Source organism: Marmota flaviventris, chromosome 9 (assembly GCF_047511675.1).
Source record: "Marmota flaviventris isolate mMarFla1 chromosome 9, mMarFla1.hap1, whole genome shotgun sequence".
Lineage (NCBI taxonomy): Eukaryota > Metazoa > Chordata > Mammalia > Rodentia > Sciuridae > Marmota > Marmota flaviventris.
The window spans coordinates 61,008,304-61,025,539 of record NC_092506.1 but is presented as its reverse complement, the minus strand read 5'-3'; the positions used below and the strand labels follow the sequence as shown (position 1 = coordinate 61,025,539).

General features: G+C 44.2%; 1 protein-coding gene across 1 annotated transcript in view; it reads left to right on the top strand.

Moving 5' to 3' along the window:
* The first annotated feature begins 1,733 nt into the window (after window positions 1-1,733).
* Clpb (ClpB family mitochondrial disaggregase) overlaps window positions 1,734-17,236 on the top strand; it is a 139,733-nt gene continuing 124,230 nt past the window's right edge. The window contains exons 1-2 of the mRNA XM_027942617.2: window positions 1,734-2,198; window positions 5,252-5,303. Coding sequence (XP_027798418.2) covers window positions 1,793-2,198; window positions 5,252-5,303 — 458 coding nt within the window. The 5' untranslated portion in view covers window positions 1,734-1,792. The remainder of the gene's footprint in view (window positions 2,199-5,251; window positions 5,304-17,236) is intronic.

Here is a 17,236-nt window from a genome sequence, read left to right as displayed (position 1 = left end):
ACAAAGACTGAGTACCCCTCATGAACATTTTCTGTGAAACTCAAATGAGGGAATCCATAGGCAAGTGCTTAAAAACTATGCCACACTAAGTAAGCTGAAGAGCGCTGGGTTGTGTCTGCAGCAAGACAGTTTGAACTCTGCGCACTCTGAGGTGCACTTCAGAAGGCAGAAGTAGTCCAAAACAGGGATGGTGACACTGCTATTGTGAATGGGTGGCTAACAAGAAGGATATCATGGAATCTATTAAAATACGAAGAGTCTTTAAAAGCATTCATTCATTCATTAAACAGCTATTTTCCACCTGTCTTACTAACCCACCTGGAAGTAAGCAATACCACCTGAGGAGGTTTAGAATAGGAGTATGATGCCGGACCAGAGCAAAGAATACAATAAAAGCAGCCATTTCTTCAAGACCGTCTGTGAGCAAGGTACTGTGTTAGGAGTTTTCTACATAGTATCTTATTTAATACAAACAATCATCTGGACTATCAGAAAGTTAAAGGATATTGTCTAAGGTCAAATAGCTAGTAAATGCAAGAGTCAAAACTAAAATCCAGGTCTGCCTGAAAGCCAACACTCATGCTCATTTCCCCTAAAGTGAAAGCAATCCATTCTCTGAAGAAATATTTATTGAGTGCCTCTTTTGTTCCAGACATTATTCTGGGTGCTACTGTTATAAAAGTGAAGGGGAAAAAAGTCCCTGTCGCATGGTGTTCATGTTGTCCTGGGAAAATAAATAAATGAAAAAATAAATATTTAGTATGTCAGGTGGTGATTAAATAGGATAGGAAAGATGGGGCCAGGTTGGGTTGCTGTCTTTACTGGAATGATCAGGGACGTCTCTGACAATGTGAAGTAGGTGCAGATCTAAAAAACACGTAGAAGAAATAGAACTGGCACAAAGACAACTTTCCTTCTTTGCCTACTGTGGGTTCAGTTTGGAAAAAAGGAAGAGATAAGATACAGGTGTTTGTGGAAGCATGGACCTGGAGTCAGAAGACTTTGTCCTTTTATTTTATTTTATTTTTTTATTTAAATGTTAACACCATAACTTAAGTGAGTTTTAGTCTAGGTGATTTATTGGCAAATCATTTCACTTTTGAGCCTAAATTCTCTTAGTTGTAGACGGGAACGACAGTCCTTGCCCAACTCCCCACACGCAGCCACTACGAGGATCAGATGAGACAGCCCATGTGAAAACTCTCTAAAAATGATACAAGTTGGAAATCAGGGTCAGAGGTCAACGCTTCAGGCGAAAGGCAGTGTGAGTGGGTAAGTAAATTAAAGGTGTCCTTATTTTAGGATGCCCGTTTCCCCAGGCATCTTTTTGAAAAGTCGCCCAAATGAGAAATGAAATAAAAGAACTAATAATAAGTTTCATAACAGGTATCTGCTGAAGACCCCTATTTAATTTAATACTGGTCAAAAATTGCATCATGTGTTTCAACTAAACTAAGAAAGAAGTTCTGAGATTGCAATCTTGTAACTCTAATTGCCACGCCCCATCGTAGCCTTTTTCTTTTCGCCGCGCCCCTCCCTCTGAACTCCATTTCCCCACATGCCCCGGGCTCCTCTCAATCAGCCGACTTTGTGACGCAATTCCGCTGCCTTCTGGGAAATGTAGTTTATTCGATCTCCGCCTGCGGAAAGATCTTAGGGCTTGCAGACTACCACTCCCGTGAGGTTGTGCGCAGCCCCACCCCGTTCGCGGCGTCTTCGAACGTGCCGCGGCAGCCATGTTGGTCGTGGCCAGCACAGGGGCCGGCACCAGGGGGTTATTGAAGCAGCTGTCATGATGCTGGGGTTCCTGGTGTTGAGGAGAACGGCGCCGGCGCCGCAGCTCCTCCTCCGGCTGCTCAGGTCCGCAACGCTTCAGAGCCACGGAGGTGTCTCCGGCCGGAGCGTAACCACCAGGAGACGCGGGGAGCCGCAGTGGCTGAGAGCGGCCGCCGGGGGGCGCCCCGGAACATCTTCGGCATTACCACTTGGTCGAGGGGCAGCCGCCTGGGGGCGCCGGGGAGGATGCACCGAGAACCAGCTCCTGTCTGCTGCCCCCTGTGGACGCCTACCTATCCCCGAAGAAACCCTCCCGGGACAGGACAGCTGGAAGGGTGTCTCTAACAGGGCCGGGCTGGGCATGTGGGCCCTCGCCACAGCACTGGTGGTTCACTGCTACAGCAAGAGTTCGTCCAACAAAGGTGATTATGGGGCCAGGTTCAAGGAAGGGAGATGCGGGAGGAGTGTCCTGATCCGCATCTTTGGAGGGTGGAGGTGCTTATCGATTTAGACCTGCATATCTTCAGTCTTGGAAGGACCCAGACCAGACATCATCTGATTTCAGGGGCAGGGTGTTGCATTGGAGAGCTCACCAACTCGGAATTCTATAATCTCCCATCATAGGTCAGTCTCCTCTCTTTGGGCATCATTTTGTGTATCTGTAAAATGGGGGCATTGGACTAAACATCTGATTACAGCATGGTCCTTTTGTGGGCTGATATTCTGTCTTTCAAAACGTCTCCAGAAAGCCACAAGCAGTTTTAAGGGCAAGAACTAACTGCTGTAAAGAAGTTGTCTGCCTACAATGGCCCGAGAAAGGAAGAGACTTGATTCCAGTGCCAGTTTGATCCCTTGCTCCTTTCTGGCCTCACTGACTACACCTATAGTGAAGGATGATTTTTCAGTACTTACAGTACTGTTATTTTGACTCCTGTAGTGCAGTGGCATTAGTCTTTTAGGGTTTGCTGTACCTGTTCTCAGACTTGAGTCAATCTTGCCGTGTGGGACAGTTGGCAGAAGAAGGAAGTTGGATCCCTGGAGACCAAGAGCAGGGGGGTTGTCAATGTGGTTGACCCAGATTGGCCTCTCAGCTGGGTTCATGGAGCTAAGCAGGGGCCGGGAGAGTGGGTGGGGAGCCAGACTTCTTGCCTGCCTGAGCCCAACCACTCTAGTTCTCAGTTGTCCTTAAGAAAGGTACTGAGGCACATTGTCCATAGATTCATTCCAAACTCTGAGACCTTGGAGCAGAATTGAGGACTGCCTGGACTTACATTTGTTTATTCAGTAGGATGTGACAACTGTAAAGGAAGTGTTTTGAATAGCAGGGAGGACACTAGGGATCTTGTTTTGGGTCTAATTCTTCCCCTCATGAATATGAACTCTTGCTCCTTCTCATTGGACCTCTCTACAAAATAAGGGCATTAAAATAGACTCTAAGGGCTCTTCTAGCTTAGGCAGCTACGATTCTGTAATTTGTCACAATTTTGGATGATACCTTCTTGTGCCTAGTTTTGAGAGAGGTATATGGTAAGTTCTAATTTAACATGAAAGTCAGTTAAGGGGATGGTGCAGGTAGTTCAGTGTACAGAGCTATTGAGTGGTGTTATGTGTTGTTGGAGGAGCAGAGGGCTAGCAGGGCCAGGAAAGCTTGCAGGATGAGGCGGGGGATGAAAGAAAAAGAGAGTGACATGGTAAGCCCCTTGAGAGCAGGGAATGCATTTTATCTTCTTTTTCAAGTTGATACTATCAAGTTTTTCTAACACCTATGTGTTATTTGCCCACCAGTGGCTACTTAGTAAATATGTCTTGAGTTGGGTTGTATTCCATGCAAAGGCTTTCGCCAGTAGTTGGTGTGTGCAGTAGCTAGCAGTGGCCATTGGGTGGAGGATGAGGTTTTTGGAATGAGGTGAGAGCAGATGGAGGGATGTGTATTGGTTTGGGATTCTTCTGTATGCTATGGAGAGCCATGGAAGTTTCCTAAGCAGGGAATGTCCAGAGGCCAATGTGTTTAGATGAACTGGAGGAAAGTAACTAGAGACTTGCCTAAGAAGTTCTTGTGAACTTCCCCAAGAAAACTCAATAATAACCCAAACCATGAACAATTCCAACCCTTCTGACTTGCCAGCTACCCCGTCCCCTGACTCAGGGTTTTGAGCTAAATCCCTCAGCGCTGTGTAGTAGAACTGGACCCTTCAAAAGCCAGGAGGCCCTGGTTTTAATTGGCACATTTCTTACTCACTGGGACTTTGGAGAAGCTATTTTTATCTGCAGAGTGAGGGGAGAATGGGTAGAGCCATTTTTGAGAAAGGGGTATTTTCCTTCTAGCTGGAGACTGTCTGAGCATAATTTGATGTGTGTTTGAAGAACAGTCATATAAGGTAAGCAGGAAAGACCTGGCCCTGAGATGTAGGCCAGGAGGTAGGTGAAGGCACCAGTGTCTGGAATGGTTTTCATATGTATGATAAGGTGGGTATCTTATCTCTTATGCAGATAAGGAAACTGAGGCTCAGGAGTTGGCTAAAACAATAATTGTTGGAACTGGAACTACAGCCCGGATCTTGTTTCTCCCACATCTCACTAGCTGACTTGTGGCTGGACGGAGAGCTCCTGAAGTAGGGCTGGGTAGGAGTCAGTCCACTATCTCAGAACTAGGCTGGGCACAGAGGGCTCCATGGGGCATTTAGTATTGGACTGTTTGAAAGAGTTGTGCCTTTACTGTTGACTTTTGAAATTTTCCAAGTCTGGCAGTTCTTCCTTGTGGCCACAAGGTGATGCCAACAGCCTGCCAGCTGCACATTGCTGTTCTGCTAGGCCTGGTGAGTCTAAGGGTTCTGACCCCTCTGCTTTGAGCTTTCCTTCTCTGAGCTTGGCCCCAAAGAGTTTGCAGACTTTTTAACCATCATTTTGTCTCAGCATCTTTGTGAGACTGGCATGGTAAAGATTATTGTCTCTGCTTTGTAGTCTGGGAACCTGTGGTTTTGAGAGAAAGGGGCCCATGGTAAGTAGATGGTGAATAGGTTGGGGCCAGGTCTCAATGATTCCTAGTTGAGGCTTTCTCCATTTGTAGAGTGGCCTACACCCTTGCCTGCCGCTGTCCATTCTCTTCCCTCTGTTTGGTTTGTGACCTGTGACATCAAGATTCAGAACTGGGCTAAGAAGTAGGGAAAGAGTGAGACAAGGTCAGGGAATGATTAATAATAACAACCATAGTAATAGAAAATACACTTTCACAGAGTTTTAGAGCTATGAAGAGCAGGGATATTTTTATTCTAAGTATTTACCCAGGTGAGGTGTGGAGCTAGCAGTTTACCTACATCCCCTGTGTGGTGAGAGCAATGGAGAGTTCGGGCTCCCTTAGAGAAAGGTATGGAAGTCAGATTGCTAGCAGTGGAGCCCAGGTGGGGAGGGGATGATGAAACAGCCCTGAGGAGAAGGTCCTGGCCAGCCATCTGATCAGCGCCCCCTCTCTCTTCAGATGCAGCCCTGATGGAAGCTGCCCGTGCCAACAATGTTCAGGAGGTCAGCAGGTGAGTGTTGGCCCCCAGGCCTTGCTCTCCCCCAAAGAGGGGCTGAGCAGGTGAGCCCCTTCCTCATGTGATGACTTTGCCTTGGAAGAAGTCCTCACTCTTAAGCTGTGAACTGTCCCCTGTGATTTCCCTGTAGCATCAGAGTCACCTGAACTCCCTTGGCCCAGGGTCAGCCTTTACATATTTTAGGTAGGGAGGAAACTCCCAGATATCCCTGAGTCTTCTGCGGGGATTATTTGGACTTCCCTCCACATCCTGTTGGTCCTCCTCTGGATCATCTGGTTTGTTTTGTTCCTCTGTGGAAGAGGCACATGTTACTGCTTGTTGCCTAGGTGGGGTGCAGGTGGGCACCCATAGAGAGAGGCTTGTGGATTTCAAAGGAAGCTGGAAGAGACCTTTGTGCCAGAGGCCCTGGGGCTAGAAAGGCCTGTCTTCACGGCTGGGGTGCCCATGTTGGGTCCTGCCAGGGGAAGACTGCTGTTCTCCAGCCTCACTGACTCAGCTAGTCCTTTGGGGCCATGAAGTTTTGTATTTGAGGCTTGTCTTGTTTTTAAGCACAGGGACAGGACTCAACTCAAAGCTCATTCTGGTGCCAGGGACAGGGCAGAATCTGTCCTGGATAATGCTGAGACTGGGGACAGCATAGAGTGTGTCAGCTAAGGGCCACTGGTTGAAGAAACTACTGACCCCTTCTGTCCCTCATCTTGACCTCTTTTGGCCCTTTGAGTAGATTTGGGTGGCCATAGGACACCCCCTTTTCTCTACCATCACATCCAAATCTTAGGAAGTTAGATGTTTGGGGCAACTATCCCTGTACCCCAGTACCACTGACACTCGGTGCTCTTCCCGCTTCAGCAGCTCAAATGTATAAGAGAGTGCTGAAAGGCAGCCACGGCCCCACCAAGACTTACTGCTTTGATTCCCTTTCATTTTATCTGCAGCATTATTATTGATTCTCAGGGGTGCTTTTGAGTATTAATGTTCAAAGCTTAGTTTTTAATAAACCACTTTTGAAAGTATGGGCTGGGAGTTGTTTTGTAGCCAAATAAATATGATGGAGCAATAGTTTAATAAACATGCGATGATGCATCTTAAAAAACCAAGCACAGATGTCATCTTGTTATTATAAGAGCCATTCATAACTGCAGGCTGTGTGTGGCATCTCCATTCCCCCAGAAACTAATGAGCCCTGCTTCATTCTGCCGCATTAGAAGGGAAACAAGGGGGTGGAAACTGGCCCTTGCTGACCCTGGAATCACCTGTTGGTAGCTGCAAGGTGCCTGCTTCCCCCTGGCTAGCCCAGAGAACTCTTCTGGACATTCATTCCTGCTGGTGTGGACAGTGTCTCTTGGGCCCTTTCATGGAGGTCCCCGGTCTCTAGCTTGCTTTCCTCCCTCTTCTTCCCCAACTCCCTTGGTCAGGCTGACTCGGTCAGAATCTCCCTTCACTGCACGTGAGGAAGTCAGAGATGAGTGAGACACCGACCCTCCCTGCAGCCCCTATCTCGCACAGCACCACAGAGCAGGGGCAGACTGAGCAGAGGCAGGCGAGCCTGGCTGCCTGCTGGGCCAGGGGACTCTGTGGAGCTGGTGCAGGGTGTGGGGAAAGGGGGAAGGTGACTTGAGAGAGGCTGGAATGTGCACACCCTGCCCTGTCCAGGTTGAGGGTTTTCAGACCCTCAGTGGGGAGACATGGGAGTTTTTGAGCAGGGGACTGACCCTGCTTGGTTAGGACTGTTTCTGAGAGCTAAAGGATGAACTGAATGGGGAAAAGCTGAAGACAGCTCTGTGGAGAGACAGTTTTAATAAGACAGATTCAAGGTGATAAAGGCCTGAGAGCACATTGTTCCTGCCTCACCAAAGCAGTTCTTGCTTCTGAAAGAATGAGTTGACCTCTGCTGGGCCCTATAGGTGTGTGGGGTGAGGGTGGTAATCTGGCTGTGGTCTCAAACAGATAAGTAACCCACCAATTACCGTTCTTCCCGCTAACAGGGCAGGTGTTGGAAGAGGTAATTATAGGGATGGCCTGACCATCCTCACTAGAAGGAAACCTTAAGTTTTACGCAGCCTATCTGTGCCCTAGACTCTGCACAGTTGCTTCATGCAGCTACTTATTTGTTCCTCTGTGCCTTGACCCTTAGCTCTGCCCATTAGGTTGGCCTATAGCGGAATAGAATTTTTTTTTAATTTACACATGATTGAGACACCATATATTTGATTGGTATGGTCATTGATTCAGTATTTGGAATAAAAGAAGGATCTAGTGAATAATATTCTATTCTTTCAATGCTGTCTTGGGATTCTTGCTGTGTATGTCTCTACTCTGACCTCCATCATCTCCTTTCTCCAGTCCAGAGCCTCAGGAGAGCTCTGGATAGGTACTGTTCAGGAGGAAGTGCTTCATCCTCCTCTTTAGAACACTCAAGAGTCTATAGTCCCTGGGTCCTGGACGTGGGACCTCCACATAGCATATCTGTGCTCAGTGCTCATCTGCCTGAGTTCTGGCAGCCTTCAAGGCTCAGTTCAGGTGCTGCCTCCCTGTGAAACCTTCCTGGATTCCTCTCAGCTGGGTGTTATATTTTCCTTCCCCTACTCTACCATTCCCTCTGCTCTGGAAGACTATGAGGGTTGGATAAAAAGGGCCATGCCAGTATGTAGCAGGAGGGCAATCTAGAAAAGAAGTTGGAGGTCAGGGTGGAGGGGCAGGGCTGAACATCAGGTTTGAGGGGTAGATAGTCCACACAGGAAAACCATTGAAGTCCACATGCTGACCTAATCAGGAACTGATCCCAGATCCTCACAGAGTGTGTGACCATCAAGCCAATCTTCTGACAGTGGCACTGATATGTGAGCACCATTGACTTGCTTTATGTGAATCTGGCTAATGATGTGTGGGGTTGGCAGAACCTACCACTCACCACACTTTGTTAAGAGTTTCATGGGCTACATTTTACTTTAAACCACAGGATTGTGTTTCTCACCATGGCAGGAACAAAGTCTGGTGCCCTAAAAGTCTCTTTTACCATATGTGCTAGCACAGGAGAACTCAAATGCTTTACTCATTTCAGTGTAACTGAAGCGAGAGGTCCTTACTCCCACTGGTTGCCTCCCCATTGGTTGCATGAAAGGGAGGCTGGGGCTCTTTGCCCTTTCTCCTTCCCTCCCTCCCTCCCTCCCTCCTCCCTGAGGCACTTAAACTTTGTAAGTTCATCCGGTCCTGGCACTTCAGAAGTGGAAGCCTGGCCCCTATCCTACCTGTTGACAGTGAGCAGGTGGCCCTGCTCCTGGGCTCAGCCCAAACCTGAACCTGGTTTCTGAACTGAAGAGCCACTCACCCGAAACAGAGGGCACATCTGTCTGGGCTCAGGCTGAGACATTTGAGGACTCCTCTTCTCCAGTGGAGATCACGTTTCCTTCTGATCAAACCAGTGAAAAACAACATTCCTGCCTATTTTCTTCTACTAGCAGTGGAGAAGCTGGGCTTCTGCTAAGTAGCTAACTCAGTTGTTCATCAGCCCAGCCTCTGATGAAAGAGACTTGGTGGTATCAGTCTTGGACCTCTACCCTCTGCCCTTTCTCTCCATTTGTTCATCTGATAAACATTTGCTGAGCATTTACCATATGTTGGGTCCTCTCCTTGGCACAGGGGATACCCAAGCAGGCATGATTCCTGACCTCAGTGACAGATCTTTTGGCAAAAGTGTGATCTGTACTAGAGACAGGAAAGTGCAGGGACTGCTGCAGTGCAGAAGTGTCCCTAATCAGCCTGGGGGGTTAAGAAAAGCTTCCTTGAGCAAATGGCACATGATCTTAAAATATCAACAGTGTTCAGCAAATAGAGGGGGAAAGCATTCCGAGCAAAAGGGACAGCACCAGTGGTAGCACCAGGGCAAGGAACAACCAAGGGGTGTGTGGGAAGGGGAAATTGTGCATTGTTTGTCACAAGATCACAGTCTGAGGCTGAAGGGACTGGAGATAGGTAGGGATCTGGTCATGAAGGGCATCCATTGACTGGACCTCAGTTGCCCTCATGTCTAGCATGTTCTCTGTGCCTACCCCTGTGGTGAATTGGGTAGGGTAGGGAGCGGAGCAACAGCAGTGAAGAAGGAGAACCAGTTCCGCCTTTGAGAAGCTTAAATCTCTCTTGGTAAGAAAAGAGGACATGAGTAAAAAATTGTGAACAAGCAAAGCAAAGCACAAAATGCCTGACTTGTATGAGTCTAAGTCATGTGGAGATGATAATAGCTAGAACCTGTGAATTGTAGAGTTATTATTACTAGTAATTATTAATTTATGCAACCAATGTTAATGAGTGCTTGTTAGGAACTAGGTGTTGGCTGAGTGCTGAAGACACAGTAGTGAACACGACCAGTACAATCCTTGTCCTATTGGTACTTACAGTCCAGTTGGGAGCCAGAGGACTCTAAGTATGTACTTCAAAAGTGAAATAAAGTTTATCTTTTCAGTAAATGGTACAGGGACAACTGAGTAGGCATATGCAAAAGACTCTTCTCAGGTGGAGATCACATTTCCTTCTGACCAAACCAGTGAAAAACAATACTTAGATAAGCTTAAATCTCCCTTGGTAAGAAAAGAGGACCCTAATACCATACGTAGAAATGAACTAAAAACAATCATGCAATCAGAGACATGAAAAATTGTGTTCCAAATGTGTACTATGAATTGAAATGCATTCTGCTGTCATGTATAAAAAATTAGAATAAATAAATAAATTTAAAATGTAAAAAAAGATTCATGGAGCTAAATGTAAATGCTAATGCAGTAAAACTCTTAAAAGAAAACATAGAATTAAATCTTTGTCACTTTGGATTAGGCAAACCTGCCTTAGATATGGTATCAAAAGTACAAGCAACCAAAGTGGGGAAAAAAAGTGGACTGCATCAAAATTTAAAACTTATGTGCTTCAAAGGCTAACATCAAAAATGTAAAAAGAAGGCTGGAGCTGTAGCTCAGTGGTAGAGCACTAGCCTTGTACCTGTGAGGCACTGGATTCAATCCTCAGCACCACATGAAAATAAGCAAATAAAATAAAGGCATGCTATGCATTTACAACTACAAAAATTTTTTTAATGTGAAAAGAACAAATAATAATAATAATAAAAGAATGTGAAAAGATCCTAGTTGGGCATGATGACACATGCCTGAAATCCTAGCTACTCAGGAGGCTGAGGCAGGAAGATTGCAAGTTTAAGACTCTGAGAGAGAGAGACCCTGTCCCAAAATATAAAGGGCTGGGGATGTTGATCAGTGGCAGAGTGCCTGTGGGTTCAGTGCCCAGTACTGCAAACAAAACAAAACAGAAAATAATCTACCTAAACATGGACAAAGGATCTGAATAGACGTTTCTTCAAGGTATATATACAAATAACCAACAAGCGTATGAAAAGATGCTCAACATCATTAGTCAGGGACATGCAAATAAAAACCACAGTGAGATACCACTTTGTACTCTTTAGAATGGTTATAATAAAAAAGATTGTCAAAAGCAAATGCTGTCAAGGATATAGAGAAATTGGAATATTCATACATGCTATAGAGGGGGTGTAAAGATGGTATAGCCACTTTGGAAAACAGCTTGGCAGTTCCTCAAAATGTTAAACCTATTAGAGTTACTTTATGACCCAGCAAGTCTGGGTCATAGAAATGAAAACATGGACATTAATGTATTTGTACGTAAATGTTCACAGCAGCATTTTTCATAACATCCCCAAAATGGAAACAACCTCAAAGTCAGTCTGTTAACTGATGAGTAGATAAATAAAAATATGATAAAACCATATATCATAATGTTATTTGTCAATTTCAAGAAAGAAAGTACTGTTATACTGCAAAATGGATGAACCTTGAAAGCATTATGCTAAGTGAAGGAAGCCAGTCACAAAAGTCTACTGTCTTGAAGTCTTGGATTACAGTAACAAAATGTTATAGATTGGGTGGCTTATAAACAATAGAAATGTATTTCTCACAGTTCTGGAGGTTGGAAAGCTCTGGTAGATATTTTTTTTAGTGCCCACTTCCTGCTTGACAGATGGCCGTTATGCTGTGTTGTCACGTGGCAGAAAGCATAAGGGAACTTTCTGAGATCTCTCTTTTATTTTTTAGGGGGGCTGGGATTGTGGCTCTGTGGTAGAATACTTGCCTAGCATGCTTGAGGCACTGAGTTCAATCCTCAGCACCACATAAATGTAAAAGAAAGATGTTGTGTCCACTTAAAAATATTTATAAAATATTTTTAAAATATTTACTTTTTAGTTGTAGTTGGACACAATACCTTTATTTTACTTATTTTTATGTGGTGCTAAGGATTGAACCCAGGGCCTTACACATGTGAGGTGAGCACCGTACTGCTGAGCCACAACCCCAGCCCCCACCCCATCTCTTTTATAAGGTTACTAATCCCATCTAGTAGGGTTCCACCCTCATGACCTACTTAACCTTTACAGGGCCTCACCTTCAAATATTATCACATTGGAGAGTAGGTTGTTGCCTGAATTGGGGGGGGGGGGTCATAAACATTCTGGCTGTAGCAGCCATGTATTTTATGATCTTATTTATATAAAATGTTCAGAAAAATTCATGGAAATAAAGTAATGGCTGAGCCGGGTAGGAGATCAGAAAAAGGGACTGAGGAATTACTGCCAGTGGGTTCAGAGTTCTTTTTGGTGTGGTGAAAATGTTCTAGAGTGCAATTGTAGTTGTGATTGAACAATTCTAAATATACTAAAAACAATCCAATTGCACATTTCTAAATGGGTGGAATTTATGGTATGTAAATTATATCCCATTTTTTTTTTTCTTCTTAGTTAAAGTTTTTTTAAAAAGTGAAGTACAAGACACTATAGGGTCTAACCTTGAATACAGGAGACTTCTTGGAGGCATAGTGTGTATCAGTAAGGGAAAGCTTTTGAGTAAATGAGATTGAGGTTAACTCTGAAGAATAAAGAAAAAGAAAGGTGGAAGGAAGTTTAGTTAGAAGGAAGAGCAGGTACAAGGCCCTGAATTAAGAAAAGATGTGGAGAAATTAAATCAAGAGAAGGCCAATATGTTGGACTCCAGAGAACAAGGGGGAGAAGTGGTATGAAATTAAGTTGTAAAGTTAAGCAAGGATCATACCACACGGGGTCTCTAGACCATGTTAACAGTTTTTATTTTTGTTCTAAGTGGGCTACCTCTGAGGAATTTTAAGCCATATGTGCATGTGTGAGAGAGACTAACAGATAGGTACACATGATGTAAATTGTAATTTTTAAAGATCATCTGGTTGCTTGGTGAAGACCAGATTGGTGGAAAGCCATGGTGAAGATGATAAGACTGGTTGAAAAGAAACTGGAATGGTCAAGACAGATGATGTAACTTGGACTACGATGTTAGTAGCAAAAATGGAAGAAGTTATCTGGACAGAACTTGGTGATGATTAGCTTAGAGTCTGTGCCTAGTACAGTAAGTATTGTATGGATGAATAGGATTGATGTGATTGACTAGGGAGGAAAAAGTGTTAATGAATTTCAGTCTTCAGGCTTGATCATCTGTGTAGATGCCATTGCCATTCACTGAGATGAGGATCCTGGAGGAAGACTGGGTTGGGAATAAGGGAAGGATAATGAGTTCAATTTTAAACAGGTGGAATTTAACATGTTGGTGAGATAGTCAAATAGAAATGTCACCTAGGCAGTTGAATTATGGGTCTTTTGACTCTGCCCATGATACTTACCATGCTGCCTTTCAAAATCTTAATTATCATTTAAGAGATTCTTTTGATGTCCTATTTTGGTTTCTGGCTTGATGGTTTTCAAAAATAAAGGACTTCATAACAGCATAAACTGGTTTACTAGATGGCTTTGGGGGAAAAAATTCTGATTGGGTTTACACTTAGGAAAAAAAGAAAGCGCCTGTGTTGAGGGATAAACACATTTATTCCAGCTCTGTATCCATGGCTTGGGTTGGTTCTTGTCCCCAAATGCTCCAGCTTGAGGCACTTGCTGTCCATGTACAGGATTGAGGTGTCCAGAATGTGTTTAGCTACAGCATAGGTAAACGTTCTACACATTGATCCGAGGATTTTATCTAATTAACAAAAGCCCTGGCTGGTAAATGCATTTGGCTGTCTCTGGGCCTCTGAGAGGCTGACTGTTTATCGATTGTTGTATCGTTTTGGCTGGATGGGAAGATATTAATGACGGCATCAGAGCAACCAAAACATCCTGCTCTCTTAATCAGTAAATATGTAAATGTCCTTGAGCCTTGCAGTAGATTGAAACCTTTGTTTTAGGCTAGACCAGAGGTCAAGGCCTTAAGGACATCATTTCCTATAATTCGATGTCTATAGTTACAGCGTCTTAAGATTATTACATAATTTTTTTAAAGGAAGGGTGTAACTCACAGGGGGGTTTTTTTGTGTTGGGGGCCGGGTGCTGAGGATCAAACCCATGGCGTTGTGCATGCTAGGCAAGTGCTCCGCTATTGAGCTATACCCCCAGCCCTCATGCACGTTATTTGAATGTCAGCTGCCCTAAAGCCCAGCAGCCCAAAGTTGTGTATTTGGTAGAGCGTAGGAACAGAGAACAGCCATAGCAAGTTGTGATGGGCTTGGCAGTAGCAGAATGTCACTCAAGGGGGAGCCTAACCCTGCCCTTGAACCTCCAGTGTTGGCCCTACTACTTCTGGACTGTGTGACCTTGGGCTAAATTTTTAACTTCCTCAGAGGCCTCCACTATAAACTATCTTTAATGCTACCTGTCTGACCGTCCTCCTGGCTCTCTTGAGAGTCCCAGGCAGGTAAACAATTTTGGATTCAAAATTATTCATACCTCCAGGTCTCATGTGTATGCCTGTAATCTCACTCAAGAGGCTGAGGCAGGAAGATCCCAGTTCAAGGCCAGCCTTAGCAACCTGGGTTAAATCCCCAGTATGACAACAAAAAAAAAAAAAGGAAAGAAAGAAAAAAAAATCATTCATGCTTTGGGTCATCACTGTCACATTCAAATTCCTGTGTGTTCCTATAGCTCCTTATACTTCCTCTGTGAATACTTAATAACCTTCTGTTGAGATAGGTGGTTTGTTTTCTTGTTTCTCTCAGTACTGTTGCTGTGTTGTTCAGCACTGTGTGTGTAAATAATTAGGAATGACATGTTGAATATTGTTGAAAATGTTTTGTAAATGGAAGAGCATATACTTTACTAGTTATCACAATTGTAATAAACTGTAAACAGCCAGGGAGAGTTGCACACCCCTGTAATCCCAGCTACTCAGGAGGCTGAGGCAAGAGGATACAAGTTTGAGGCCAGCCTGGGCAACTTGGTGAGACCCTGTCTACAATAAAAATTAAAAGGGCTGGGATGTAGCTCAGTGGTAAGAGTACTCCTGGCTTCAATTACCAGTACCTCTGATTAAGTAAACAAACCTGTAAATAAACAGAGAACTAACCTCCCTTGGAAATAAGCAAAATGTAACAATGAAGTGGTTTAATCATTAATTAATTAAACAAATAACACCTACTATGTATGGTACTCTGCTAGGTGGATCAGTTAGGGGTCAGCCAAAAATATGTACAGGCTTTGCTTCATAGAGCTTAAAGCCTAGTCAGACATTTATCCTACAAATGTGAAGTTGCTACTGTGACAAACGACCAAGATTTCCCCTCCCCAGAGGGATTTTGCGCTCTGAAGTGAAGGATAAGGAAGAGTTTCCTAGGTGAAGAAGATGGGAAGAGCTTTCCTGACAGAAGAAACCTTTGTTTACTAAAACCCTGTGGGAGGAGGAAGCATGGCAATTGCAAAGGACTAAAAAAGGCCTATGGGACTGCAGCTAGAGGAAGGTGCCTGGAGCCAGGCGGGATAGGACATGACACCACACGGAGGAGCTTCGTCTTTATTCTGTCAGCAGTGGAGCCGAGTTAGAGCTGGGGGAGTGAGATGGTCGGCAACCCTTCCAGTCACTGAGAAACATCAGGAACCAGTGTGAGTACCTGCCTCCCAGAGGCGCCTGCATCGTCTTGGGCACGGTTTTGCCCTTCAAGGCAGTGTAGGCTATAAAGCTGCAATCCCCCAAGGCCCAGCAGAGGGGTGGTTGCCAGGCTCTGTCTCCTTACCACCATTGCTGTGGCCCAAAAGCTGCTCTTTTATAAAGTCTCAGCTCCATCATGGCTATAATGCAGATCCTGTCAGCAAGGTTGAAACCAGTTGGATTTTTTCACCAAGGAATTTTCCTAGAAGTTGGGGCAGTTAGAAGTCCAAGATGACTGAAAACAGTCAAGCTTTCTTCACTCTTCACCCTTCTGAGCACTGGTCCTAGGAGCAGAGTTCCTCTTCTAAGGCAATACATGGTACTTCCTTGAGGTTCTGCCCAAGTGGCTTTTGGCAGAAATCAGCAGTTAAGTTCCTTGGAGTCTGACAAAACAAGATTTTAATCCCAGCTATGCTACTGGAGTTATGCTCCGTGACCTTGGAAAAATTACCTGATCTTTTGTAATCTTAGATTCTTCATTTGCATGGTGGGGATGATGATTGACCTACTCCACACCATTGCTGTGAGGAGTTAATGAGAAAATGCATATAATTTCTACTTAGTACCATGCCTAGCACAGAGCAGGTGTTCAGTATATAGTAGGTGTTGTTATTTAGTGTTTTTAATCACACAATGTTTTCTCCGTAATTAATAAAATTAAGATAATGGGCAGAATTTTCGGTTTTGTAAATTTTCTGTATATTCAGCTTTTACTCACTACATTTTTTAGCTTTTGGTGTAAGCCTTCAGAAACACCTCCCCAAACTGATGACTGTTAGTGAATATTAAGATGGGCAAAAAAACTCACGCATAGCTGAGCTTGCTTAGTTTACCACGGCTTTTACCATATATATTTAGAATTTTAATTAGTGTTTATAATATATCTAATAACAATTTCTTGGATATATTATTACTTTTATTTATTTATATGTAATAACACAAAACAGTTTTTAACAATTGTGAAATATTTTAATAACATTGTTAATATTATGAACAGTGGCTACTATTTTTGAATGACTTCTTTGTGTCAAGCACTAGGTAAGGCTTTTATCACTAAAGCCTCACAACATCCCTACATATAACAGCCCACTTCACAGATGATGAAACCAAAGTTGCAAAAGAAAAGAAAAGAAATCCAAATTAAAAAAAAAAAAAAAACAAAGTTGCCCACTTAGGAAGTAATCCGTCCCTTCATTTTAAGAGTGGCCTACCCAGGATCCAGTTTCCTGTTAGGAATTTTTTAGGTATTTTCTAGCTAAAGGGAAAACCATTTCTGCCTGGCTTATTGGGAATCCACTAGGTTCCTGAAGAAAAACTGTCAAATCCCGACTCCTTGTCTGTCTTCCCCTCAATACAGATTTTCCTCAAATTGTCCCTAACCTTCACCAGCCACACTTGGCCTTCTCACCCTCCCAAGAGGACCCCCCCCCCATTCTGGCTTCCCACTGAGCCAAATGTAGACTGCGGTGGTGAACTTTTGCATCTTCCAGTCCACCCCATCCTGCTGTCTATCTCAGTCCTATCGGTGCTACATTGCCCACCTCAAGCCCTTCCTCTTTCAGAAACTTTACGCTAGTAATAATAGTTGTTCGACTTGAGGCTGACTGCTAGATACCTTTGTTCCTTGCCACAGTGTTGTGGAACAGATTGTGTTTTGTCTATTTTTTAAATGAGAAAATTTAATGCATGGGCAGATTAGATTCAGTGCCTGCCTATGGCCTCACAGCTAGTCGTGATTTAAACATGTAAGTACTTTTCTCACTACAGTTCACTGTGTGTTGATCTTTTTGTATCAGAATTCCCATGGACCTTAGAGACTGAACTGTACAGTATCGTGTTTAGTGAGTTGCCTTTTTGCCTATCTCTAGTTGCTTCACCTAGGCTGTGAGCCCTGTCATAGCAAGGTGGATG